We start from the raw sequence: 26,865 nt of genomic DNA, 5'->3' as shown, positions 1-26,865 counted from the left end.
AATCAGTTCTTACCAGACTGTTGGCATTGATCTTCTTGGTTTCAACTCTCTTCTCCGCTGTGATCTTCTTGATGTTTTCTTGAGCTTCCTTCAACCTATCGGGGGGAAACAAATCCACAAGGACTTAATATTTGCAGAGCCTTTAAAACTCCAAGCACACACTGAAAACTGTGGAACTAAATCCTTAAATGTGTGCAACATGGAAGACAACATAAAGTCTGAAGCCTCTCATCCATGTGAAGCTGTTAGGAAGGGCAAGACATTTAAGTCTCTCCCAGTTTGCGGTCAGTGAAAGGCCCGTAAGCGAGCAGCAGTAGAGAATGACAGTGGGTTGATGAGATAATGAGGCAGCCTTTAAAAAACACTTGGCTTTTATGAGTGCCCAAACAGTATTTAAAATAAAGTTAATTGTACATAAGCACCATCAGCTGTGAGTAATGTGAGACACGATTACCTAGTTAACAATTAAGAGAGCACGTGGATCCACGGCCGGGCGGAGAAAGCTCCATCTCACAGAGAGAGAGAGAGAGAACACGGCTCAGTTCAGATAGCAACAGCTGGATGACACTCAATGTAAGATTCGTGATACAACAACCTCCGAGTGTGAAGAGCCATGCAGGCACCGCACGATACTTGAAAGTAAAACCCCAAATGACCACGCAGTAACAAACGGCTTCACTCCCACGTAGCGCTCCTGCCCTTTGGGCTGCATGTCCAGCATCATTACAGTGTTTATCAGTTCTCCCATAATGCTGGCTAGTAAAGCCAGGCGGCCGCCAGGAGGGTCTGCTGTCCCTCGGTTGGAATGCCCCCCCCCCCCCCAACCCCCCACCTCACCGACATGACGCCTCAGGTCAGAGGAAACATCATAAATTCAGGCCCTAGCTCTTCAGACAGAGGGCCGAGGCCTCAGCTACTCTCGTTTGCCTCCTCTTTGATGGTCTTCCTCTCTTCAGCATCTGCACATCGCCCTTGTACAATTAGCGCTAATTTGACGCGATTTCGAAAGGTCGTTAAGCACCTATCTGAAGGTGACGGAGACAAGAAGTCTGACCCGAGGATGTGATCTACATAGGAGTACAACCACTGACTGAGATATCTGTGAGTGGAACATAGGGCTTCATAATACATCTACGGGCTTTACATATGATCTGTCAGCTTTTTGTGACCATCACTTTAAGGGGCACTGCAGAAATTTAGAATTACACTTTCATTAAATTGGGGGACTAAGAGGAGGGAGATAAAAACGAACAACAGAACCTGCCGACGGGTTTGAAATTCATGTTTTTAAAACTATTTTTTTATTACATAATTGATAACAGAGAGAAAAAGAAAGATATTGTTTCAAGTTTCAAATTTCTGACGATCCTTGAACATGTGTGCAGAACACCTCCGCCAGAAACCAAATCTAAGTTTAAAATGATCAAAATCATTTTATTCTATATTTCTTATTTAAAAACACCCCAATATTGGTAACACTTGTAGGCAATATATATTCCATTTTATAAAGATGATAAGATTCAACTTTGGTATAAAAACAAAAAGCCATTTTTGAATTCTCTCAACTTCTATCTTCTATGATTGTGCTGCTTCCATAGAGATGCAACACTTGCATATTGCAATGAATAACAATGCCACTGTGAGAGGTCAAAGGGTTAAAAAATAAATAATGGTCAACTTCTAAGCAGAAGACACAGATATCCTGACTGCTAGTCTCTAGGATGGGTCAAGCTCCAACAATACTGGTTCCTACATTTCCCATCATGCAAATTATAACATAGCTTACTGTTCAAAAAGTTACAAGAATCCTCCCCAGAGTTAGAAATCTCCCAGTTCACAGTTTTCTCAGGTTGAGTAGTACTACACAGCGACACCACCAGAATCACACTCACTTCTCTTTGGAGATGTTCTTGTTTTGTCGGTTCCAGGTGTTCTTGAAGTCGTTGCAAAACTCGTACCAAAGCATAAAAACCTGACTCGGTGCCACTTCTTTCTCCCCGGACTTTGGCTTCACCCCAAAGTAGCTCACCGTGTCCTGGAAACTGTATATGAAAAAACAAAACAAAAGGCACAAATAGTGTCGTCTTTATAAATACAGTTATAAATAATCTCAGACATAAACACTAGTGTTTTAAAAGTCAGTCATATAAAACACAAGGAAGCTAAGGTGTGTATGCCCAACAAACACAGACCAATAAGAGGGTAGAAAGAGTCCAATACAGACACAGCGCACACAGAAACGGAAGGATGTAGAGTCAGAGAAACAGAGCTGAAAGGAGAGTGTCCACACTGCTAGGCCACGGGGGAGAGCCAGTAGCGGCGGCTCCATTATCACATTGACCTCCACAGCCTGCAGGGGAAGACTGCCAGAGACGACAGAGACAGCCAAGAACAGGCTGCTGCTCCTCCAGGCACAGCAACACACACCACTGTGGAACTCACACATACAGCTTCAGGAACATATCTACTGCCTTTGTGAGCTTGTATATCATAATATGATACGATATACCAGCTTACAAAAAAGATTGACGCATCCGATCTATGTGAAAACAGATTTTCTGTGCGACTGTAACGCTGTTGTAGGCCAGCTCCTCAGCCTAATTCAATTGTAACCAAATCTGAACTCTTTGCGAGGCTCCTAGCAGCACACAGAAGACATGAAAAGCAGCCTGCTGCTTCAGATTCCCTCCCTAACCCAAACATGAAAGACATTTTCTAGCCGTGCCTGTCAAAGGGTTGATAAAAGGAGGCTATGATTCAAGGGATGCTCCCTGTCCCATTGACACCCAGATAGGCTCTGACCTCCAGATGCTAGGTGGCTTTTTTGCGACGCTAATCTAAGACATGTTCATGCGGAGTGAAACGGTACAATATGCTGCCCAGACGGTGGAAAAAATTGGCTTCTGCTTGAGCCTGCTTCCCATTTTCTAGTGATGCGTCATTTTGCTGGGATGCTGTTGTAGATCATCCTGTACGCTACAAAAGAAGACTCTGGGATGTTTCGGTTGACCAAACAGACCTTCTGTCCAAAGGTAGCTTTGTGGCAGCCGGACCCGGTCTGGCATGATGAACAGGGTCTCTGGTCCATCAGCTCCTCTGCTGACCCTGGGTCATCACGTCAGAGCATGCACAAATCAAGCAACAGCGCCTTTTTCCCCCTTTTCCCCCTCCGAGCATATGCAACAAGCAGATACACAAAAGATTCACTCAAAACAGATGCAAACACACATGCGAGTATACCTACGAAGCATAAACATAATCAAGCCTTTGTTCATTTGCGAGCGCAGAACAATTACACTTGCACAAAGCACTCACACACATTTCTGTAATCCATGCTATGATGCCATTGCCGTGAGAGGGTTTACTGCAGCACCCACAGCCGGCATTCCTCATTGACAGCTATAAAAAAAGACCCATTACAAAACCATGAGCAGCCATGAGAATCTGAGGAATATTTGGAAAGGCAACTCTGCATTCCTTTGTTTTCCCAGTAAAACGATTACAGAAGTAAACTCCATGTTTTTGGCTGATTGAGCAGAGGCACTCGGCCGCTTTGTGCCATCCTCATAAATACAATACCCGAGTAGAATAACTTGCTGGCATCTATGAAGCCATGACTGCATGGTGACAGTAGAGGAGGCAGTTGGGCCAAATGAAATTGAGCATGATGTGGGAGAAGGGAACTTAATGAGACGGAACTGAGGACAGAACCAGAAAACCTCAGTGAACCCAAACATGAAGCAGACAAATTAGAACTGCATTTTGAGGGAAAAGGGATCAGCACTCGCCATGGATTGGCCAAATAACTTTATTTTAGAAGAATGTCTCATTAGAATGACATCTCAATTAATTACAATTAAGCTCAATGCAAATGTGGGTTTTCTGTTGTCTAGGAATGAGCTTGATTTTGTTTTATACGTGTGAAAGGTTTTGCACCAACATCAACTTTGTTACACTAGCAGCTCTGTGAGGTCATAGCCTACACATCAGTGCTTGTAGATCAATGCTAATGCTAACCTGGCCACATGCTCTCAATGATAATGCTAACATGCTGATGTTTACCAGGTTTGTTTACCAGGTTGACATCTTAGTTTAGCATCTTAGCAAGCTAAACTTAGCGAGTTAGCACTTAACACAAACTACAGTTGATTGGAATGTTGTTCGCTTTGCAGGTATTTGTTCATTAACTAAAGTATTGGGCAAATTAAAATTTCAACCTGATGATGTCACAATGAAAGGTAAGGGATCATCATCAAAAGTATTACAATTCATCCAGTGGGGAACATGTGTAAATGTGTCATGGCAATCCATGGCTGTCCAATAGTTGTTGAGATGTTTCAGTGAGGACCACAGTGGTGGACTGATTTGTCCAACTGACATCCATAGTGCCATTAGCATGGCTAAAAATGATTAGGGCCATGTGATACTAGTGCCAATATAATACCAGAGTTTCGATACCAATATTTATTTGACTTACTTTGAAGAAAAGAAAGAAGCCAAACTTCTCAAATGTTGTCTAAAGACAATAAGCCGTACAACAACTTTGCTTAAATAAAATAGTGATTAATCGATTAATAATCAAATTAATTGAATCGATTAAGCGATTAATCGTTTCAGCTGGAACCAGCCCTAAGTCTGGTCAAATCGCCCGCTCCTTCTCACTGGTGGCTGACTTTGACTCACAGGCGTCTAAACTCACCGACTCCTCATGTGGTCGAGGCGGAGGTATTAGGTAGCACTGAGGATGTGTTGTCTATTTCCTTTATTAACACCTTGATGTTGCGGCCACTGCTGCTGTGCTGTGTGCGTTTGTGCGAGGATCCCTCATCCAGCGCAGATGTGAGAGCCCACCCAGGGCCCGGTGAGCCCGCTGACGCCCATATTCATCAACAGCGTGTCACTTTTACGAGGTGGCTCTGTGGGAACCTGAGAAAGACCCCCCCCCCCCCCTCCCTCTCGCACCCAGTCCTGGTCTACCTAACACCAGTCAGCCAGCCCCCTCTTTAGACGAAATTAAAGACAAAGTTCATTAAAAGGAAAGGTGCCGTCAGCTTTTGATCAATATTCCCCTCAGAGGAGTTCAACGCCTTCATTAAATTGGTGTCACTCGTGCGCAAAAGGGTGCACACACACACACACACACACACGAGGTATCACTACATGGCGAGGACGGGGGACCAGGACAGAGAGCGAGAGGTGCAGCGGTCCCTCAGCGGTTCTCTTGGCTTAAACAGCAACATGAAACAGAACAGTTTGGAACCACTCGCTGAGTTATAGTATTGTCCAAAGCAATCAACTTCCTAATTGTTTATAGTTTCCATTTTCCTGTGTCTCTCACTTTCTCCTTTATGTGCTTTCATGATTTATTTTCGAAATGGAAGAGTTGCGATATAAAGCAAACACTCCTGCTCTCTATCCAAACAAGGCAAAAATTATCTATTTGCTTTGTTTGTCTGCTCCACCATCTTCTTCCAATATGAAATGTTCCAGATATGATTTCGCTCGGACGGCGAGCTCAGCGGCTGCCGGTGTGTCTTACGCCTATAAATCTCTCAGAAAAACTCTCGGGAGTCTTCTGCACAAAACATGGCAGATAAGAACGATAGGAGCTGCATGGGGAAGAAGCACAGGGCGTTCAGGCTTAAGATACAAAATGCTGCATGTTATATGCGTGTGTGGAAATACTCTGCCGTCTCTGGTAGGCATGTTCATTTGCCTTTAAGACAAATTACAAAAAGGCCTAAAGTAGGTGTATAAATAGTTAAAATATGTGTAATGTGCAAAAAAAAAAAAATTGTTTCAAGAATCCCTGTCTAGTGAAAGTTTGCAGTATCAGAATTTCTCAGCACGATACTGTAAAGCCCCTTCATCTTACCAGAAACCTTATCAGCTGCTGCTAATAACTGTATGCAGCTATACAAATTAACAGTGGTGCTATCAGAAACCAGCTATGTTATCTATGTGAAGCATGAACTATGTTTGCAATCCACCACACTTGACGAACTCCACAGGAAATCCAAATATTTTTCATCCAAACATGATCTTTCATTCATAACTTGAAATGCATCTCGGCTTGGGGTTGTTAAGGTGGTCTCCTACCTTCTGTGCGCCACATTGAGTTGTTCCTCTTCAGCTGAATTATCTTTTTGAGCTGTAAAAAAGAAAAAAAAGAGAAGAGAAAATATTGTATTGAGATATATTATGGGGCTTTTGGTGACATAGATAACCAAATGCTTCCACTGACAGCCACTTAGAGCTGCTCCCAGGAACACTGGCGGGTCCATTGGGGGGCGCTGTGTTCAGTAGCCGTCCTTAACAGTTGTTAATTGAGAAGAAAAGAAGAAGAAGGGTTCTGGGTTAAGACGTCGGTGACACAGCGAGAGTGTTATCCAAGTGACAGTTAAGCACATTGTAAAGTTTGACGTGCTTCTGTGCGTTGACGCATGAGAGTGTGAGCCCGTGACGCCTAGGCTCGGGGCGGGGAGTGGTGGTCTGTTTTGCGTGCGTGTGTCAACATACATGTGCGTGTTTCTAAGCAGAGCCGAAGCAGGGGCGCAGGGTTGAGCAGAGAGGCTTGGGAACTGGAGGCTCCTGTGGACTCCTGCCATGTAAAAGTGTCTAAATGCAAGGCAGATGTGTGCGGTGGGCCAGGCCGAGGTGCAAGAATTTATCTAGGGCCAGAGAGTGCCTGTGATCTCAGATTTATTGCATTTTTCCAGATTCATCCTTTTTACAATGATGGGGGACCTTTCCTACTTGAAGATTTAAGAGGGGGAAGTCTCCAAAAAATTGTTCAAAGGCAGGTTTGGGGGTCTTTTGGGAGAAGGTGAGCTTAGGCCTCCGACCAACTTTTTTTTTTACATGTATGTGGGCAAGGGGGCTGAGGTAAACCTAATGAATGAAGGTTGTGGCCATGTCTGGGATAGAAAGGGGGGTGGGGGTGGGGGGGGGGGGGGGGGTGGAGTAGAGGGGCCGTGACCAATGGCGTTAGTCTCAGTGGGGGTCAGGCTGGCGCCTGAGGCACCCCTCTGGTGCGACTGTGCAGAGGTGGCACTGGAGCCGAGAGGCTGAGGGAGAGAGAGAGCGAGAGCGGCCCAGAGAGAGAGGATGTGTGAAGTTTCTCTTCCTCCGCTCCCTGTGTAAACATGAAACCAGTAGTCGCTAACTAGAAAGTTATGAGATGTGCATGCTGAGAGGGACAATAAATTAGGGCTTTAAAACTCTGACACACTTTTCCAAACCGCTGCTATACCTAGCAGCTAGGTGACAAAGAGATGGCAAGCAATGGAAGAGGGATGCTGAGGATTTCCACGAAGCATCCCTCTCCGTTTCCCCACACCGCCTCCATTTGAACACACATGCATCTCTTCATCAAAAACAGCTTCCTTGGACAGTTGTCATGTGCAAATTCTACTCGGTCTACGTAATTCACAGTCATGTGAACAAGTGGAATTTTGGTTATTGGGGTCTGACTCACTGACAAACAAAGAAAGCACACGGATGCGATGATACACATGTATTTCTTAAGAGGGCCGGCAAAATGAGACCTACACAAGCTGAGATTAAAAGCAGGTATTTGTTTTCAATTAGTCATGGCTTGTATTCAACAACCCTGAGGTTTCAAAGAGCTCCTATTAAAAAAGGGAAATGAGAAAGGTTGTTGATTAGATGTCAAAACCCTCACGGGCTGTTTCTTTTGTGTTACACTTTGCCTTCGAGACTAGTTCTGAAGAGAGAGAGTAATACATTGTAGGGGGTAGAGAGGACTTGGCTTAGAACCAGAGCGACAAGCAGGGACGGGACGAGCACAGGAACGGCCTTACAAGAGAACGGATCACTGAATTTCAGAGGTATCCCCCGTTAGATCTAGGAGAGATCACACAGGCACGTTTAAGAGGCAGAGCGCAGGGCGTTTGGGTTCACCTGCAGGCCCTGTTGTGAGCTTCTCCACAGGCTGGGTTATGGGTCAGCGCTACTCAGAAACACAAGTCTCCGTACAAAGTATTTGCTGACTCACTGGTAAACTTTGGTCCTCTTGTATAAGGAAGAAGTTCCACTTAACGGTTCATTTCAATATCTAAAAATCATGTGCCAAACACATGCATCTGTGATTAGCCTCCCGAGCTTTTACCTGGGTGAGAAATTCACTCGCTCACTTGATGAGTCATAGTTTAAGAGCCTCAGCCGCTCTTTGATGTGAGGAGCTGTTGCTTTGTTTTGCCTTTTGAAGTCATGGAATCATCACGAACGATGATTACACACCGCTCCTCCCAAAGCATGGGCAACGGCTCGAGGAATTCTGTTTATGAAAGAGAGGTTTACAAGTATCCCACTGGAGAGTTTATGTTCAAGATGTGCCTTTGCAAATCAATGCCGCTTTGTAGCCAGTGGCAACCACAGTGGTTTTTAAAAAGCTTTCAAATATTGTGTGATACTGGCCAAAGCTCAGGGGAGGTTTTAGCACTACTCAGGAATAGTTAAGGTGGATAAACTAAATAGAACAATGTCATGGCACATTTCCATTAAAACAATATGGCTCGGTATGAAATAACAAACATCTTTTCAGGAATTGTACTGTAAACATGGACTCCCCACACATTTTTACTCGGACTATTTTATGATAAAGTGGGTCTATTATTTCACGACTCTGCCCTGCTGCAAGTAATGCAGGCAATAAGTCCTTTTAAAGGGATAGTTCCGATTTGTTGAATCTCCAGTTTGGAGAAGCAAATAGGAGTACCGGCACGAAAGCTAAGCTACGTACTAATGTGGTCGAGGCCGTGGGTTATTGTGAGACTTTGCAGTGTTAAAAGGGTTAGTTCAGGTTAACAAAAGTCACAAACTTACGAACAGGTCAAGGCGGCGGTTGGTGGTAAAATTACTGTTTTTGTCAATGGAGTCTGGTGGAAAGGACCGTCTGATGAAAACATTCTTAATCTAGCGTACACTTAAAATGATGTAGATGTTTTAAGTGTTCCTTTATTTTGGTCTGCTGCCCCGTCCACAGCACTACATTGCTTCGCTTCCATGCAGTAACTCCTCCGAGGGACACTTTCCTCTGTCGATTAGACTTGGAAGAATGTTGTGACTTGAGGCGGATTATGAAAAATGTTCACGGTGAGGTCTGTGGATCTTTTAAAGAGGAACAGGGACACCGTTTCCTGCTGTTAATCTGTGCAAAGCAACCCTTTGAGAAAGAACAGCTCGTGTAGACTGTGATCTCCACTGATCTGCTCATGTCTGAGAGCTTCGCTCCACAGGCTGCTGTACAAGCTGCGACATTCAGTTCTGGTATGATAATGGCAACTTCATCAAGGTAAAATGATGTACGCACGAGACAGGGAAATCTCTTTAAATACCTATCAAATCAGACCCTTCAGGATTTATAGGTTTTTATCAACAGTGTTGGAGGATTCTCGCCCAAAGGCATCAGTGCAAAGCCTTTAGGGACAGAGATTGCAAGCATGTGGATTTTAAACTGTCCCTGTCATTCGAACGGTTACTGCTTATCCAGGCAAAACTGAATCAAGTGATTTGACAGCAGGAGAAAGAGATGGAGCCATCTGTGGCAAACTAAGATGCCTTAATGGCATTCACTCGGATGCAGTGGAAGGTTTGTGTATAATAAAGCTTTGATGAAACAAACGTAGTGCAGCGTAAGGGTGTCTAATGGCTGGCATGGACCATCACTTTAATGATAAGTGAGCCATAACTCATGGAAATGTGTACACAGTCTCCTTCATTAATGAACCAACCAAAGTACTTGTGTTTAAAGTCTTACACTCTTATCACTTGCTTCCTGCAGAACAAAATAAATGAAGGTTGAAAGGGACATTCTGTGCAACTTTCTTTTTTCTGCGCGTTTCAAGGAAAGCTCATCACCTCTCCACGATAAAAAACACAAAGTTAGGGTATTTTAGGTGGCAGCTACTACAGCTATAATTAAAAAGGGTGGGAAAACCAGCGTGTGGGTCAGAAAGGGGACAGGCGGCGAGAAGATCAGAGCGTGTCAGGGGAAGCTCTGCTCCAGTCCCGGTGGTCCCCAGGCCTCATCCACTGAGGCCGGCCAGTCTTTACAAGGCCGCGTCCAGAGGTGCCCTGCCAGCTTTATGGCAGCCGGGAGTACATGAGAACCATGTTAGAGGCAATGTGATCTCTTCTACAGGCCTGTAGACTCCTGTCCTCATGCTGCTTACAGCGCACCGAGACGCCCTCTCCCAGCACACACATACACACACACCACCCAGCTGACTGACATGGCAAAAACATAATTATACCTTTCTCTTTTTAAAAGGTCCCACGTTGCGTGTCTGGGTGAAAACGGGGCTTTTCTTGCTCTGTAAGCTCGGTTTCACAACTATCTCCTCTCCTTCATCTTTGGAGAGGGAGAATTTTCTTCGGGGTCCTTCACAAACTTTACACAAGACAGCTTATGAGCAGGACTGAGAGTAACTATTATTACTATCTGGAGGTGGGAACTTGAGTGTCATTGTGCCTCCTCCATAGTGTCTATCCTTTAATTAGCGTTTCAATATATTGTGTTAAAGTGGCAATCAATAATTTCCTGCTCTTTTTGTGACATTGTTTGGCTGCCTTTTAATGCTAAAGGGTCATTGACACGTTGTTTTTGCACTGCACTTTTCCGGTTCCATATAACATGCATCAACCGGGCTGCTGTGGCTCAGGCGGTAGCGTGGTCGTCCAGTGGTCGTCCAGTGGTCGAAGGGTCGGGGGTTTGATCCCCAGCCCCTGCAGTCAGCACAACTTGTTCTTGGGCAAGATACTGAATTGTTCCCGATGGCATGACCAACAGTGTGTGTGAATGGTTATCCTACTGATGAGCTGATGTGCACCTTGTAGCCTCTGACTCTGTGTGAATGGGTAATGACTCACCAGTAGCAATAAATCCTTCCATCTTCTCCTTGAAGGGCTGGAGGGTTTCCTCTGACGAGTTAGCGCACACCTTCTGCACGTTCTTCTCACAAACTGGGAGAGGACAAAGGAGGGAAATGATGAATGTTATAAATGTCTTTTAATAAGGTGAATGGAAGACAAGTAAGAGGTGCGTCATTCAGGGAAATAAAACAATTGAAACCTAATTAATAACATGGTTTATTTAAACACTGTGGAATTAGGTTCATGAAAACGTAGTGAAGAGAAAGATGAGATCACTTGAAACAAGCTTAGGCTGTTCATTAAAGTAAAAAAGACGAACACATCCAACTTTATATTTTAATCCAAAAACACATTTTGTGTCGCATATTCTACATTGATCTTCTCTCTGTAACCGTCTTATTTCTTGCTGTGTAAGGTGTATGGAGACACATCTCCACTTTGTATTCTGCCCTCAGACCTATATGTGTCCATGTGAGTGCAGCAGATGTGTTTGCTGTTTGTGGACGGGCTTTGTGCCAAATGAGCCAACTCACACGAGCTCAGAGGAAACTGCCGTGACTGAGCGTGTTCCAGCCGAACCTCTCGACTGCAAGCCTGTTACCATACACACACACAGACGCCTGCTGAAACAAATATTGGCACATTCCTCCAATCTGCAAGTCATTAATGGCTGCAATAAATACCTTAACTTGCTTATGAGTGCATAGCGTAATAGTGCCGCAACACAACAAGCGCATTAACAGGTCTGGCCGCTGTCTCACTTCACAGCTTTTTAGATCCGACTTTGGCTCGCCTACGTTTGCACGCGGAGCCGCTGCACCTGCAGCTCGGTGAACTCAGTCCAATACATCTTGCATTTAATTGGCTGTCTTGGTAAATCAGACAGAAAACACGAGGAGTAAACTACATGCAGCCTCACAGTCCGGATTCGAGAAACACTTCTTTGATAGTGAGAGCCGGCAGTGATCTAAATAAAGAAAAACAGAAAAAAGCAAGCATACAAACATGACCATAATATCCTGTTTGGACAAACCACGTTTCCTTACCAGAAATCCCCCCAACTCAAAAGGACACATTAACACAGTGTTCAAAACAGCAAGTCTACAATTTAAAAAGGCGGCTCTCTTCCAAATGTGGTCCAGACAGCAAAGGCCGCAAGAAGGCCGCCCACAAATACACAACAGCTGTAAAGAATAAAAACTCAAAGCTGCAGTTTGAGACATTGTCTTGGAGTGATGATGAGGATTTAATTTTTTCAAGAGGAGGGTTCTCCTGCGAGTAAACGACTGGCACTGTATCATGTTAGACGGAAGACCTTACGGGCCTTTGCCTGAAATATTTATTATTCTGGTGACAAATAAAGCCAAAGGGTGTGTGAATGAACAGTGAACGTTAAGAGAGATCCGATTCAGCAAAAGAGAAAGTTGTGGTGATGCGATTGTGTTTTTATGTATTACACCTTTTCTTAGTATTAGTAAGTATTTTGAAATGAAAAAGAGTATTTTCATAAGTAAAACGTTTTTGAGAAAGTGTTTTATTTGTATTCAACAAATTGTACATGATTTCTGCTTTGGTGTATTACTATTATTAATACTTATTTATTTATTATTATTATTATTATTATTATTATTATTATTATTTTGTGTTTTTCTTTGGACCAAGTGTGTCGTGTAAAAAAAAAAAAAAAGCATATAATTTATTGCAAAGGCGTCATAACAAGATAAGCATAAGCCCTTAGACCTTTCTACAAAACAAACAAACAGATATCTTAAATTAACATTATGACTCATAATCTAAATGCATATATAGATATACTGTATCTGACAACATAATTATTGCTTTGCTGAATTGATATTATTATTCGTCAAATTGGAAGTGAAATAATCAGCAAAAGAAAAACAAATAGTCAGCGATAGAGTGATTTAAGTTAGAATTAAACATAATTACTATTTTAACTAATCAAACCTGTATTATGCATATAGATTTCCTATTATTAACTAATTATATAGTATTAAAAAATTGAATGATCATTCTGATACACAAATGAATCAGCCAAGTCAGACAATAATTACATACATGTACACTAAATAACTTATATAAATCCTATATACAATAGGTCATAAGTAAATCATAGATGGTCTTAGTTAATATAACGTCTGTAAAAACAAAGCGGATTTTCCAATTTACAACAACGACTACACTACAGTGTCGCCCCTCGGTGTCGTACTGTGTGTCCCGTCAGGCTCTCTGTCAGGTCATGAAGCCACAGAGGACAAGTTTTCCACCGCAGACACACAGACAGGATCATGATGGGAGCCACAGCAACGATCTTTAAAGCCCTTCCACTGTTACTACGAGGGGAAAACAGATGAGATCACAGGCAGTGGACTCAGCATCTTTGGCTCTGGGGTGCTAATGTATTATCCATCAAGACATCACTGACTGTGAATTTTGTAAAAAAAAAAAAACAGCGTCCTGCTGGACATCACCAGATTGATTAACACATGTTTTTATGGACTGTGTTAAACCAGCAGAGGAAATTAGAGCTGTTCCTGACACGGATTTGAGCTTCCATGTGCAGCCACAGGTACAGTATGAGTGAATACACATACTGAACCAGAGCTTGTATTTTGTGGCACTCAAGCAACACTTGCATATGCTTCTCCATCTCCAGAGGAATCATAGCCAAATCCATCATATCCGACAGGAGGAGTCAACCAGCTATTGTGTAATAATGACAACAGCTGTGGGTAAATGGGGGCGGTGGTGGAGCGAACTGGAAGGAAAACAAACAAAAAGGCCAGACTTCTGCTCCAGGATTTACCCTGTGCGGTTTGCAAAAAACAAACAAAAAAGGGTGACTTTGATGTCAATATGTACTTATGATTTTACCGCAGTGAGCAAGAGCCCCCACTGCAGCTACCAGGAAATCACAGAACACCAAGACAATGCACAACTGTGTGAGTGTGGATTAGAGCAAAACAGCTTAACCAGTAGATGGGGAGCCTGCGGAACACCACAAGATGAGCAAACTAGCGGTGTGATGAATGTTTCTGTCTAAGAAATGCCCCGCCACCTCCTGTCTCTGTAGCACTGGATCATTATCAAAAGTAAACACTGTGGGAGAACACTAGCAGAAAAAGAGAAACACATGATGATGTATTTGCACATTGTTAAAGAAAAGATCAGTTGCCATTGCCATGCAATAATTCATTTGAAATATTTTTCAGGAGGTTCAGAGAGTACAGTGCTGCAGCCCTGGCATCTTCTTGTTATTTATACCTGGAAAGTGAATTCTCTCACTGATCCCCAATCATCTCCGAACCCAGCAAACTGTCAGCCTTCCAGCTCCCCCTTCTACGGGATGAATCCTGCCATCCCCCCTCCCCAAGGCCAGCCAGGAGACTGCCTCTGTAGGGAAAGAAGGTAAGACACTCTCTCCCATTTCCCCTCCTAATAAATCAACCCGGTTCCATCAAACTATAACCCTTCTCGTAAATCTTTGCCGGAGAATACTGTGCTGACAGGTAGAAACATCAGGCGGCACTTTGAATACGAGGTGGAGCATTAACTCTTGTTCAAATGTGGATGCAGGGAGCATCAAAGTCTCTCCGGTGCTGCCTAAACACTATGGTTTAGTCAGGACAATACTTATCTATAATAGTCATACTCGCTCAATATGGGAGGAGTCTTGTTTGGTAAAATTACCTCTAATAAAAATAGTTTTGATCAACATTTTTATAAAAGTTAGCAAAAGAATGTGGACGGATTTGATTCATAATTGAGGTACACGCCTTTTGCAACAAATCATTGACAATCATCCCAACATTTCGCCTTACTTTAGTGTTATTTGGTCCGACGAGCAGTGACTGTACCGCAGCACGCCGACTTCACACATGCCGTTCCGAGCGGAGCCTCCGTCATAAAACAGACCTCAGGCTAAAGGCCCCGCCTGAACCTGACATTAAAGGCCATTTAAAATCAGAACACTGTCTTGATTTGCCACAGTGATGGATGCCTAACCTGGGCCAGGCCTTCTATGAAACACTAAACTCCCCTGAGCAGCAAATGAGCTCTGACTGTTTCTTTTTATTTGATCCTATTTCATTCAGTAGCGTCCCTGCCTCTCTGTCCAGTCCAATTATGCGGCAGTTAAAGGGATCTTTATGTAGGTACTCACTGGTCTGAAAATACAACTTCAAGTTTGATTAGCAAGTCCTCGTGAAGTTGTACAGGATTTTAAAAGATAAACATGTTTGGTTTGGGTGCTGGGCTCTAATTATACTACTATACATGATTTGAGACCGACACAGAATAGAAGATATTTGTCCTTATGGGCGCCGAGAGTCCTACAGTAGGTTTGGGTCGTCGTGGCCTCCCACTCATCCCTCTCCCCCTGAGAGGAGCACACAGAGAGGTCATCACCCTCTCCCCAAACAGGAAGCCCCATCAAAAGAGGATCATGTTTCTGCACAAGCCAGTGAAGAAGAAAGGCAGCCAAAGATTGGGGACCCGCTCCTGAGCATCACTGATGACTCCACGACGCACACGCACACGCACACACACACACACACACACACACACACACACACACACACACACACGCAGCAAAGCGTCCGCAAACACACTCCTGTACAAATTTAAATACAGTATGCTAAGATTTGTATGAGAGAAGCACCCATTGATGCTGCCTGATGAGGAGGCTTAGCTAAGAGAGACCATTAGCGGCACAGAGTCTCCTGACCTTTGACCCAAGCCTGGAGGGCGAGACACCGCCGACCACGGCAGTCGCCACCTCAGGATCAGGTGAAGGGGCAGACAGCCTCGCTCGTCTCAGTCGAACAGAGCGAGTAAGTGTGACTCAGTGTTAGCCTCTCGGTGTCAGACACAATTCACAATGTGGATGGAAGTGATCTGTGTTAGCGTTATAATTAAGACCACTTGCTTTCTTTAGGCTGGTTTATAATAGCCCGGCATAAATATTTATTCCTGGCGGCTGGAGAGGATAAAATTGGTGGGAGTCAGAGGTGGAGCTCGCCAAACATCCAGAATCCAACGCTCGCCTTGTGATGCTAATACCCCGAGGACTACTGTGCCAGACTGTGCTGCAGCAGAGATCAAATACGAGGGCCCTTATGTTGCATTTATTGTCTTCAGGTCTTCCATTTTTCCTAATAAATGAGTGACAGCTTGAGGTGGGTCTGGGTACTTGAGTAGACTCTTTGTATTTTTCCCCCGGGTCAGAGAGGAGAGAGCTTTAACAGCGATCTAAAAAACGTAGGGGAGAGCTGCCGAGCATATCTAATTGCTTTCATATGCCGTATTATTGGTTGATTTAAATAACCACAGACACCAGGGGCACTGGGGGGCATCGCCTTTAACCTCCGCATGGCCTTGGCCAAGACTGGCTGGCTGGGTTACCGAGTGGCTCGGCGCCCACGACACTTTGAGCACAGAACACCAAAGACACGCTTTACATTTCTATCCACCAGTTATCATTCTGATGATGCATCAATGAGCTGCAATTTGCGTTTTGGAGATTTTACTTCTGCTCTAGAAGAAAGAAATGTAGATGATTCTTTGGGCAGACGCTCTGTCACTGGTCCTGAAACTTGAGAGGTTGTGGTGTTATGATGACACGGCTGTTAGGAGATACAATGTCTGGAAACTGGGAAAAAGCCAGCCCTCAGGCCATTCAAGGGTGCTCAATACACCCCCAACCCTTCTCTGCACAGGGCAGGAAGAGAACATGGGGATGAACATTTACATTCACACTGCGCTGGTGAAAGATGGTACTGTATACAATCACACTGACTGATTTACAATGACACAAATGTGACCGAAGCACAAAAATGCAATGTGGTGTGCGGCTTAAGCCTCGATATCCACAGTGGAAATGAATATACAACAGGGCATGTCCTACCAGTCAGATCTTTTTTTAGTTTCCTGATGTCCTTGGTGAGGTCCTCAAACTTAACCTGAGCAGCCTGGAAGAAATCCTGAGGCTCCGGCATAGGGAACACACTCTTTTCTGTTCCGGCGTCCTGGAAGAGTGGATCAAACAAAAAGGTTTAGGAGTGATGAGTGACACATGTTTTAGGAGTGTAATATTGTGTGAATTTGATTGACAGTGCCTTACCTTGTCGAAATTACGAAGGTAATACAAAACAACATAATCCACCAGGTTCATACGATTGTCCTGAGAAAGAAATGCCAATTTTACTTTACATTTTAATATACAGTATCACTCTGATTTCATTGTTTAACATTTACCAGGGAATTATGGCAGATTTTCTGTGTACGATTGAGTTACCCTGCTCTTGACGTCCTTTAGTTTGGGGAGGATCTCCAGTCCGAAGCCATCAGCCTGACCTCTTGTCCTGTTGCCTCCGTTCATATAGTTCCCAAAGGCCAGAACAAGACCCAACACCTCTCGCAAGCTATTATTCTCTAACAGCTCCTGATACAGATACACACGGTCGTTGGGTTAGTAAACACACACGCAGCTAAATGACACTTTTCTGAAGCACTGCTTGTTGACGGGGGTGTTCTTACTTTGCTGACATTGGAGATGATCTCCACCTTGCGACGGATGGAGGAGATGGTATCGAGGAATACCGACTGGAAGATGATGCAGTGGGCTCGGCCCGCAAAGTCGGGAATCTGGGAGAGCTCATAGAGAAACCTGGAAAACAAAAGAGGAGGAGGAGGTGGTGGAAGAGAATGGGGGGTGATGTGTTATGACAGAATTAAACAAAATGTCTAACAGGAAGAACTATTTTGGGTCCTTGGCAGGCTGTGCTTCCCCATTCAGGCCGGCTGAGTCAATGTTGCTGTGCACAGGCAGCTGATAGTCATGAGCGGTGCTGCTCGGCTGGGTTTGAAAGGTCTGCGGGGTCGGGTGGAGGTAGAGCAATGAGCGGCGCACAGAGGTTGATCAAAGGTAGCTCCAGCCTGATGCGGGACGACTTATGTAAACAGTGCCGTGTCAGAGGGGAGCGGAGCGGTAACATCCTGTGTGATTAGGCCCGGCTGATGGAGGTAGACACTGAGTAGGGATGACTCGGGCAGCCGTAGTGACAGCTCTGGTCAAACATGGAAATAGGAAGGCCAGGCCGAGCAGCATCGCTGGGTCCATGCCTCGTTAACTGGCGCGGACTAATTAACCCTCACAGGAACTACTAAAGCAATGTCCATTAATGCATATATGTTTGCACACACACAAAGTTGGAGAAGACTTTATAAAAAATAAATAAAGACTTAAGAGGGAATAGACACATTATTCCCCAATGTGTGGCCAAACTCAATACCTAAACCCACCTTAAATGTACATGACAAATACCAGAGGGTTTATCATGATTTATGAATGTATAATTTTCTTTGCGGAGTATTAAAACATTTTATAAAACATTTCTGAAGAAGTGATCTTACTGTTCAGGTTTGTCCAGCAGTTTGACTTCATCTTCTTTAGAGTCCTCATAATGTTTCGTTATCTTGACCATCTCATCACTGGTGGCCCTCTGGAACGAAAAACACAAAATATGAATAAATGTATTAATAAAGTATATTCAACACAGCTGAATATGTTCAGTAAGAAAATGACATTCAGTAGAAATCTGAATAGTTACTGCAATGGTTGCAGTGCTACACAATAAGACATATTTGGACTGATAATAATAGCATAACATACTGTAGTAAAACCAATTTGTAGCAGTAAACTAATATTTTCTCTATTTTTCTTTAAAGCCGTCCGATAACTTTCCAGCCTTTTTTAATTTATTTTTTTATTACCCTCGACAGATTGCTCCTTCATACTTACATTTTCATATAAAGCCTCAATGGTCTCCAAATCCACCACAGAGTTGTCCACAGTAAGAACAGCTGGAACAGTAAAAATATTCATTATAAGCAGTCAGTCTTATAAATGAATAAGTTCTTTGGCCAAAGCATGCTTCCTTTTAAGTGTTGCCAATGCTTGAAGAACAAACTTGTTTTTCAGACCGTAAACTCGTGATAGCCCTCGTAATTTTGTCAAACTTTGGTTAATAAAACATTATATCTGTGGCTATGTAAGACATAATATATATTGCGAATTGAGAATAAAACTAAAAGAGCAATGTTTAACTAAAACCAGCGTGCCAATTGTGTGTGTGCACCAAAAACATCAACACATCATTCAATTACCATGTAGTTAAATTATGTACCTAAAAAAGGAATATTAGCTTGAGGTGGTGAAGCCAGGAATGTGGCTAGGCTGTGCAGATATATGGAGGTCAGATTGGGTCTAAAACCAAGGATGCTTGGGCCAACACTGGCTCAAAACAGAGAGCCTGTCTAACCTCTGGGCTCACAGATAGAACAACCCCAGCTGATTGTAATGAAGTAAGGCTGGAGAAGGTGAGTCAAGCGAGAAAACAATTGGATGCAGTAGGGGCTAAATAAAGGCTGACAAAGATCATGATTTTGACTTAAAAAACTGAGAAATTACATGAAAAAAGAGGACGTTTCTTATCCTACTTTGCCTACATGCTTGACATAGCTTGACTCAAACAGTAAAAAGGAAAGTGTGCAGGGAAGGCAAACAGAGAAAGTGACTCCTGTTCTGTGGCCGAGAGGTGTCACAGGTTTATGGCTTAAGTGAGGGAGGAGGACACGATGGGAGGGATGGCTCCAGCGCTGCCGGATTAGCTGACAGTTGTCTGGTTGGAGTCAGCTGAGGAGGGCTGCACATTACCTACTGCTCTTACATCAGTCACTCACTGTGACAAAACATCCCCAAGAACGGATGCAGTAACATACATGTATTCAGTGTTAGAAAGGCTCAAACCTCCATACTTTCTGATTAGAGATCATATTGTGATTTCAGCTACCAGTATCAAAAAGTGTCCAAAACTAATTATTAGCAAGAAATACTTAAAGGGAAACTATGTAACTTTTGAATAACAGCCACAGGTGACAATTACAGCAGGACTATAAATAGTACAATAACCATAGCACAATTAGAGAAAATTCACAAACTGACTTCATTAATGTCATCGCACAAGTCTGCTAACATAAGCTAGCATTACATTAGCTCTTATAAACATCAGAATAATGGTAAAATGGTATTGTATGATAAATAACAGCCACTGTGGCAACAAGTGACAGTTGTTCATGACAGAAAATGGTAAAAAACTTATTTCAACAGCAGCAGCACAATGTCAGTTACAAAAGTAAAATATAGCAAACTTTTGCTAACATTAGCCTCCATAAATTACTGGTCATGCCAGACTAAGTAAGAGTGTGTTGAACTGAGAAAGGATGTATTTTAGTGTTTCATTTTTAAGAGTTGGAATGTGCTATTTCATGTTGTTAATTTAAATTCAAATTCAAATAAAAATGTAGTCAATTCTACACAAATGTGTGTAGCCTACGGTACTTAAAACATTAAAGAATGTCGTTTTTGAAAAAGGTTTCGGGTAGAAAATCATGTTTAAAGCAGTGTAAAAAAGTACAGTTTTTGGTATCGGTATCATGCATCATGTATCTTACTGGCACAAGTAAATTAAACTATTTTAACAACACAACCCTAGTATTTTCAATCACACACTGCTTCCATCTAACAAGGTAATACTCTGCATTCTGGTTCCCAGCTGTTCCTGTTGCAAAGAAGCTGTCAATGTGGTCCCAATGTCTGGATCAGAGAGAACGCTGGAGGTCCATTTCCTACATCTTATTAGAGTGGATTATTCAGTCCCTCAGCCATGCAGCCGTCAATCACACACCAAAGGGGGGCCTGCTCCAGTGTGCACAGGAGCACTCTGATCCGAGGGGAGCCGGATATCTCTCCACACCGACAGATCAAAGCCGGCCTACCAACCGCCTCACACCCTCTCCTTCCACTTTTCACTCATCAACTTTGGTGTGGAAGGGCATGTGTGGTGTGTGAACATGTGTATGTGTGTGTGGTGAGGTGGTTTGTGGGGGAGAGCCTCCCTTTGCCCTTGAACCATGGTGGCCCTTGAGGTCCCCCAGTGCAGTTGACCCCCTTTCTCCCTCAACCAGAGTGCTACCTTCTCTACTCCCCTCCCTCCCTCCCTCCCTAGTAGCTCTAATTACATTACATGTCCCATGTCCTTTTAATTTGGCAACAAAGGGGAGGCAAGCAGGCGAGGCCAGGGACTGGAGCCCTTAGAAGTGCTTATTAAGGCGCTGTCCTTCATTGTCAGATTCAAAATTGTCCATTTCACATACAAACACCATTAAAAAAAAGGCACAAGGAAGCAGCCTCATGCTGGGTGTTTTACCAAACCTCCTCTACAAACTGACACTGGAACAGAGAGAGAAGGATTGAAGGGAAAGGAGAAAAAAAAAAATCTAAACATAATAGGAGTCCTGGTGCTATGTGCTGTTTGGCTTGTGTTTGAGGTGGTTTTATGTGGTAGCGTAGTGTCTGCTAACTGTGGAAGGTGGTTTTGTACATGCTTAGATCATTAGTGGGGTGTCAGTCCCATTAGGCTTGTGGAAACCGTCACTGGCTACAATAAACAGATCTGCTGGCCGCATGCTCAGACTAGCAGGCGGCAGGCTCTCTCCGCCACAATCCCGGGACAGGACCAATTCCTGGCCCATCTACGCTGTCCCCAACACACATTATTGCACACACACACACACACACATTATGCACACACACACACACACATTATGCACACACACACACACACACACACACACACACACACACACACACACACACACACACACACACACACACACACACACACACACACACACACACACACACACACACACACACACACACACACACACACACACACAACCAATGCAGGAGGGATTTAAGGGCTGCTTTTATGCCATCTCACATTTGGACAAATCGAGGCATTTTCTTTCCCATCGTGGTAACTGGAAAAGTAATCCATGTTCCACTTGAAACTAAAATTATTATAAAAAAAAGTGTCTCTAGTTAGAAATTAGTAGGCTGTCAAGAGGTTGGAAAATATTCTCTGCTACAGCGTTCACTATCTCATCTCTAAAAAGTAACCATCTGCATTTCACCTGGAGTCATCTTTAATTTATTGTTAAACTGGACTGTACATTTAGTTTATTGCTGTTGAATCAATCTCTTATCATAGTGTGTGCAAGCTTCTCGATATGTTGAACAGACATAAAGTATTTTTTCACCATGCTGAATGTCCTTCATCTCCAGATGCAGGCTCGATATGAGGATGCCGACTGCTTGTGAACGCTTCCCATCCAGCAGCTTGATAATCTGGAAAAACAGAAAACAAAATAATTCCCGTTATTATACTGCAAGAGTATTAGTGGGATTCAGTGTAAACCCCACAGTCTGCATTTTAGTTAAGGCTTAAGCTTATTGCCAAATCTTAAATGAATTATACAGTACAGTGGCTCATTATTTAGAAGAGAACAACATCATTTATGTACATTAAAACCATATTGTATGATGTTGGTTTCAAATTTCATCTAATGCTACATTTAATTACTAAACCTTCACTCCAAATTATACCACCAGATTTCTTCTCAACTCTGTTCGTCATCAATTCTGTTATTCAAAAACGAACAAATAAAAAGTTAATTTTTGCAACGAGAGGCCGGTTGAAAATCCCCCGGCTGTGGAAGCAGATGATAGATGATGAGCGAGGCAGAAAGCCCGAAGCCCCGGTTAGCCTGAGCAGCCTGGGAATCATCCGGGTTGACCCAAACAACCAGACTAATCAACACACATTGCCACAACCCATCATCGTGATGCAAACGACTGGGAACTACGCCGCAAACACACAAAGTCGGGACACACTTTGCTCCCTCATTGATGTAACTTGACAAAGTCAAACAGAAAAGCACCTCCTCCAGTTTACCGAAGAACATGTGTGAGATATAATCAAAAAATATCAAGTCGCAGTGAAAGTACAAAGGCAAAAGTGGCACCATAAAAGGACAGTCTAGAAGAGCAAGCTTTTATAACAAACTATAAATTCACAGGATTTTTATTTGTGCGTACACATGGTCACAATTACTTATGACTGAATTAGCCGTAAAGCCAGAGAGAGTTTTGGCAAGGTAAAGCCCCGCTCTAAAAGTTAATGTGTCAGGCTTCTTCATTAGGTATTATGGCGTTGTCGGCTACTGGGCCGTCCAGTGGGAGCTGGAGAGCAGAAGCCTTAGAAGTGGGTATTGCATTACAGGGCGTTAGTGGGTGCCATGCTGCTTCCAGCTCTATTACCTGGATCACTGGGGATCTCCCACTCTGGGGACTTGAGACGGCTGAGTACCAGGCTTTCCCAACACCTCTAATTAACCACTTTGGACGGGCCACACTAAAAGCAGCCCAGGAACCCTTCCCTGCTCACTGTGGCTGCAGAACTCGCCAATTAGCCTAAACAGTTACGCTAATGAGAAAAGACAACTGATGCTGGATGCTTGGTTTCAGACATGCAAAAAACAGATCGGGGGAAGCGGAGAGAGCCGCGTGATGCTGATGCTGAGACAGGTAGACACCAATAGCTGACGGCTCCCTCCTGTGGAGAAAAAAAATGCTTTCATTTGAAATTGCGGTGGATGCTTGAAAAAAAAAAAAAAAAAAAAAAAAAAGAAGAAAAAAGAGAGGAAAAAGAGAGCAGCCTAAGAAAATAAACAAAATGATGGAGGGAGACACTGGGAGTGTGAGCAGTTTGAGCTGAAGCAGGTGGCTGATGTTAGGCGAGGTGGGCAGGGGCATGCTGGTTCGGAGCTGAGAGGATAGTTTACACAACCACGGCTGAGCAGCCAGCCTGCTCCGCGGTGACTGTCTGTCTGACTATCTGTCTGGAATCACCCAGGCAGATGTTACAATAACAACTGGATCAAGACTTCACATCAATAACCAGCTACGATACACTCAGCAACCCCAGCCGTGTTAATCTTACGCCCACTCTCCCACGTCACAGCCAGAGCTTAAAAAATGTCTTCAATAAACGCACTATGATGGCTCATAAGTCATTCCCATAAACCGGTTAAAGCTGCTGTTTGTTTAAGGCGATAAACTTGATACACGTTTGATTTATGTGGGTACAGGAAATTGCAGTTTTTGTGCTCGCATACAAACTCAACAGCACATTTAGCTCGATTGATTTCCTCATCTTCATCCATCTCTCCCTCCCTTCTAATTCCTCAATCAAGAATGCACCGACATGCCCATCCTCTCCGCACCCCACCCCCCCCACTCCTATAGGTGCCCTGTCTTCTTTGCCTCCTCTCGCCAGTCGAGCGGAGCCACATGCCTGCAATTACACTACAGTCCAGTCCGGTCTGCTCCGGTGGGAGAGCTCTCATCCATGTCATCTCCTCCGCTTTGATATGCTAATCAGCAGTGAGAGGAGGGGTCCAGAGTAAACAAGAGCTTTGATTTTTCTATGGAACACATGATAAAGATTATCTTACTCATGTAGGCATCGGCCGCATTCCCCGAGTTTCAACTTTTAGGCGTGTAGAGTTGTTGGAGAGCGGGGAAGTGGCTCATATGCATAATGTACACACACATTCCATTCCCTCACACTCATCTCCTCTCGCCGCGCACACAGCCCCGGGCCGTGGTGTTAGCATGATCTGGCAACACTTTCTGAGCAAGTGACTCGTGAGGATGACGTGCCGTCATCACACACACGTGCGTTCAAGCACATGGATGCACGCACACCGGAACGTACACATGTCGACGCACACACAAACACGAGGAGAAACAAACAAACAAGGTAATTGAACACACAACAAATACATGCACAGATTCAATGGCAACATTAGAACAGGAGGCAGGTAGTCTGCACGAGTGTCCACTGGTATTGGTCGTCGCGCCGAGAACACTGTCTGGTCAGATTGTGGATGGGCAGGTCTCCATCAAACTTTAGACTCACACTAAGAATGCTCTACATTACATTTCCAAGTTAGGAGGAATAAAGTTCCTCGCTATAAATGTGAAGAATAAGACAGCACCTCTCAAGTATTCACATGGATGCTTAGAGAGGAATAGCTGTCACTTTGCCCAAAATTCAATCTCTAGTTATTCTGAAAAACATTTTAACTGAGTCAATTGTATTTTTTTTTATTAAAATCTTCAATATCTCCAGTGACAATTTAGATTAGAAATGAACTGAAACGATTCGTCAATTAATGAAGTAAAAGAACAAAAACAAGTCTTAAAATTAATCGTCAACTATTTTGATAATCAATTCATCTTTTTGAATTGACTTCTATTAAGCAAAAATGAAATAAAAAGTAGTCTTAGTCCAAAGTTATTCATTGTGCTTTCATACAAGACTGACATCCTACTGATTAATTGAGATAAAGAATGTGTAGAATAATCAATAATGAAAATGATTGTTAGCCCTACAAGTAACAACAAATAGCAGCTAACCACATAATTAGGCATACAATGATTGGACATTGGCTGAAAATGTAAAAGAAGTCCACCTTTATGATCCCTTCCTTCTCGACTCATAGCACCTTGTGTCTAGCGGCTCTTTTCCCTTCCTCCCAAAGAAATCGTTTTCTGCTCGTTCTACATTTCCTTTCTTTCCCAACCGTAAACCAGCTGAACTTCTTGGAAGCCATCATCAGCTGATGATTCAGATGATTTCTCTCTCAAATGATTTCTCTCCCTTTAACTCAGAGTATAAACTTTCAAAGGATAAAAAATGATTAAGTAAACAAGTTTTTTATTTATTTTGACGACCTTTCCAGCAACTTGGACTGGTTAGCGGGCTGAAAACAACCATGCCTTCACGTATTCACTTCCCCTCTTTAATCGTAGAGTTGGACTCTGAATGCTCTCGCTGGCTCTAAACACAGACCTTTATATTAAATCTAAGAATCCTGTCTAATCACAGGGCTGGGGACAAAATGTCTAAACATAGATATCAACCACAGCCAGTGTACAATATCTAAACTGGAGACCATACGGGTCACAAATTTAAAGAAAAAGTCCAAATGCCATGTTGGACATGGAGGTTTTTTTGGATTGATATGAATTTGCCTCAACAGTGTTTCCATTAGTGGGGTCAAACCTCTTCCAGGGTGATGTAAGCCCAGGAAGGAGACAGTTGGCAAGATTTGTGTCTGGATGTGGCTGTCTGACTTGGATCAAATGTTGGACAGTTTGCCGCTTTAGAGTGACCAGACTGAACGGAGAGATCTAAGGATGGAGAACAAGGACAGAGGAACACACACACACACACACACACACACACACACACACACACACACACACACACACACACACACACACACACACACACACACACACACACACACACACACACACACACACACACACACACACACACACACACACACACACACACACACACACACACACACACACACACACACACACACACACACACACACACACACACACACACACACACACACACACACGAGCAGAGTGGAGCCTTGACAAATTGATCAGAATAGGGGATGTGTATGGATTTAGAGGGGAGCGTCTGGGGCAGTGGCCGATTTTTAACTGCTTGGACGCCACAGTGAGGACCTCGAGGGCAGCCAGGATGCTGACGTGGCGCTGGCTGCAGCTGAGGTGCAGAGTTGCAGCATTTGACAAGAGATCAACAAGTGTGTGCGTGTGCGAACGGTAGATCAATCTGGCACAAAAGCACACTTTTCATCGTCAAAAAACTAACTTTGAAGCTTGCACAAATGGAAAGAATGGCATAATTCTAAAGCCTACCTACTGTACATAGCAATCCTGCACAGTTAGCTTGGCTTGCACAGAAGAAGAAAAAAAAACAAGGGAGTGAACTCATAAACTGATAGCTGGTGTTGGCCCAGTGCAAGACCTGGCAACCTCGAGGCAACAGTCTGGAGGAGAACCTGGTGAGGTTCTTCACAGTTTAACTATTTGTTATTTCTTTCTTCAATTTATTATTGAACATGGATGCATACAAAAAGCATTTTTTAAAACGA

General features: G+C 43.5%; 1 protein-coding gene across 1 annotated transcript in view; it reads right to left on the bottom strand.

The window, feature by feature from the left end:
- Positions 1–26,865, bottom strand: part of LOC115027370 (formin) — a 38,366-nt gene that overhangs the window by 1,989 nt on the left and 9,512 nt on the right. Inside the window, exons 7-17 of the mRNA XM_029460660.1 lie at positions 22,078–22,165; positions 18,716–18,777; positions 18,328–18,416; positions 17,452–17,581; positions 17,210–17,356; positions 17,036–17,095; positions 16,820–16,940; positions 10,894–10,986; positions 6,100–6,151; positions 1,893–2,042; positions 14–95 (exon numbers count right to left, since the gene is read on the bottom strand). Of these exons, the coding sequence (XP_029316520.1) occupies positions 14–95; positions 1,893–2,042; positions 6,100–6,151; positions 10,894–10,986; positions 16,820–16,940; positions 17,036–17,095; positions 17,210–17,356; positions 17,452–17,581; positions 18,328–18,416; positions 18,716–18,777; positions 22,078–22,165 (1,074 nt within the window). The remainder of the gene's footprint in view (positions 1–13; positions 96–1,892; positions 2,043–6,099; positions 6,152–10,893; positions 10,987–16,819; positions 16,941–17,035; positions 17,096–17,209; positions 17,357–17,451; positions 17,582–18,327; positions 18,417–18,715; positions 18,778–22,077; positions 22,166–26,865) is intronic.

The sequence above is a fragment of the Cottoperca gobio genome, chromosome 22 (genome assembly GCF_900634415.1).
Source record: "Cottoperca gobio chromosome 22, fCotGob3.1, whole genome shotgun sequence".
Lineage (NCBI taxonomy): Eukaryota > Metazoa > Chordata > Actinopteri > Perciformes > Bovichtidae > Cottoperca > Cottoperca gobio.
This window is presented reverse-complemented; position numbering and strand designations above follow the sequence as displayed.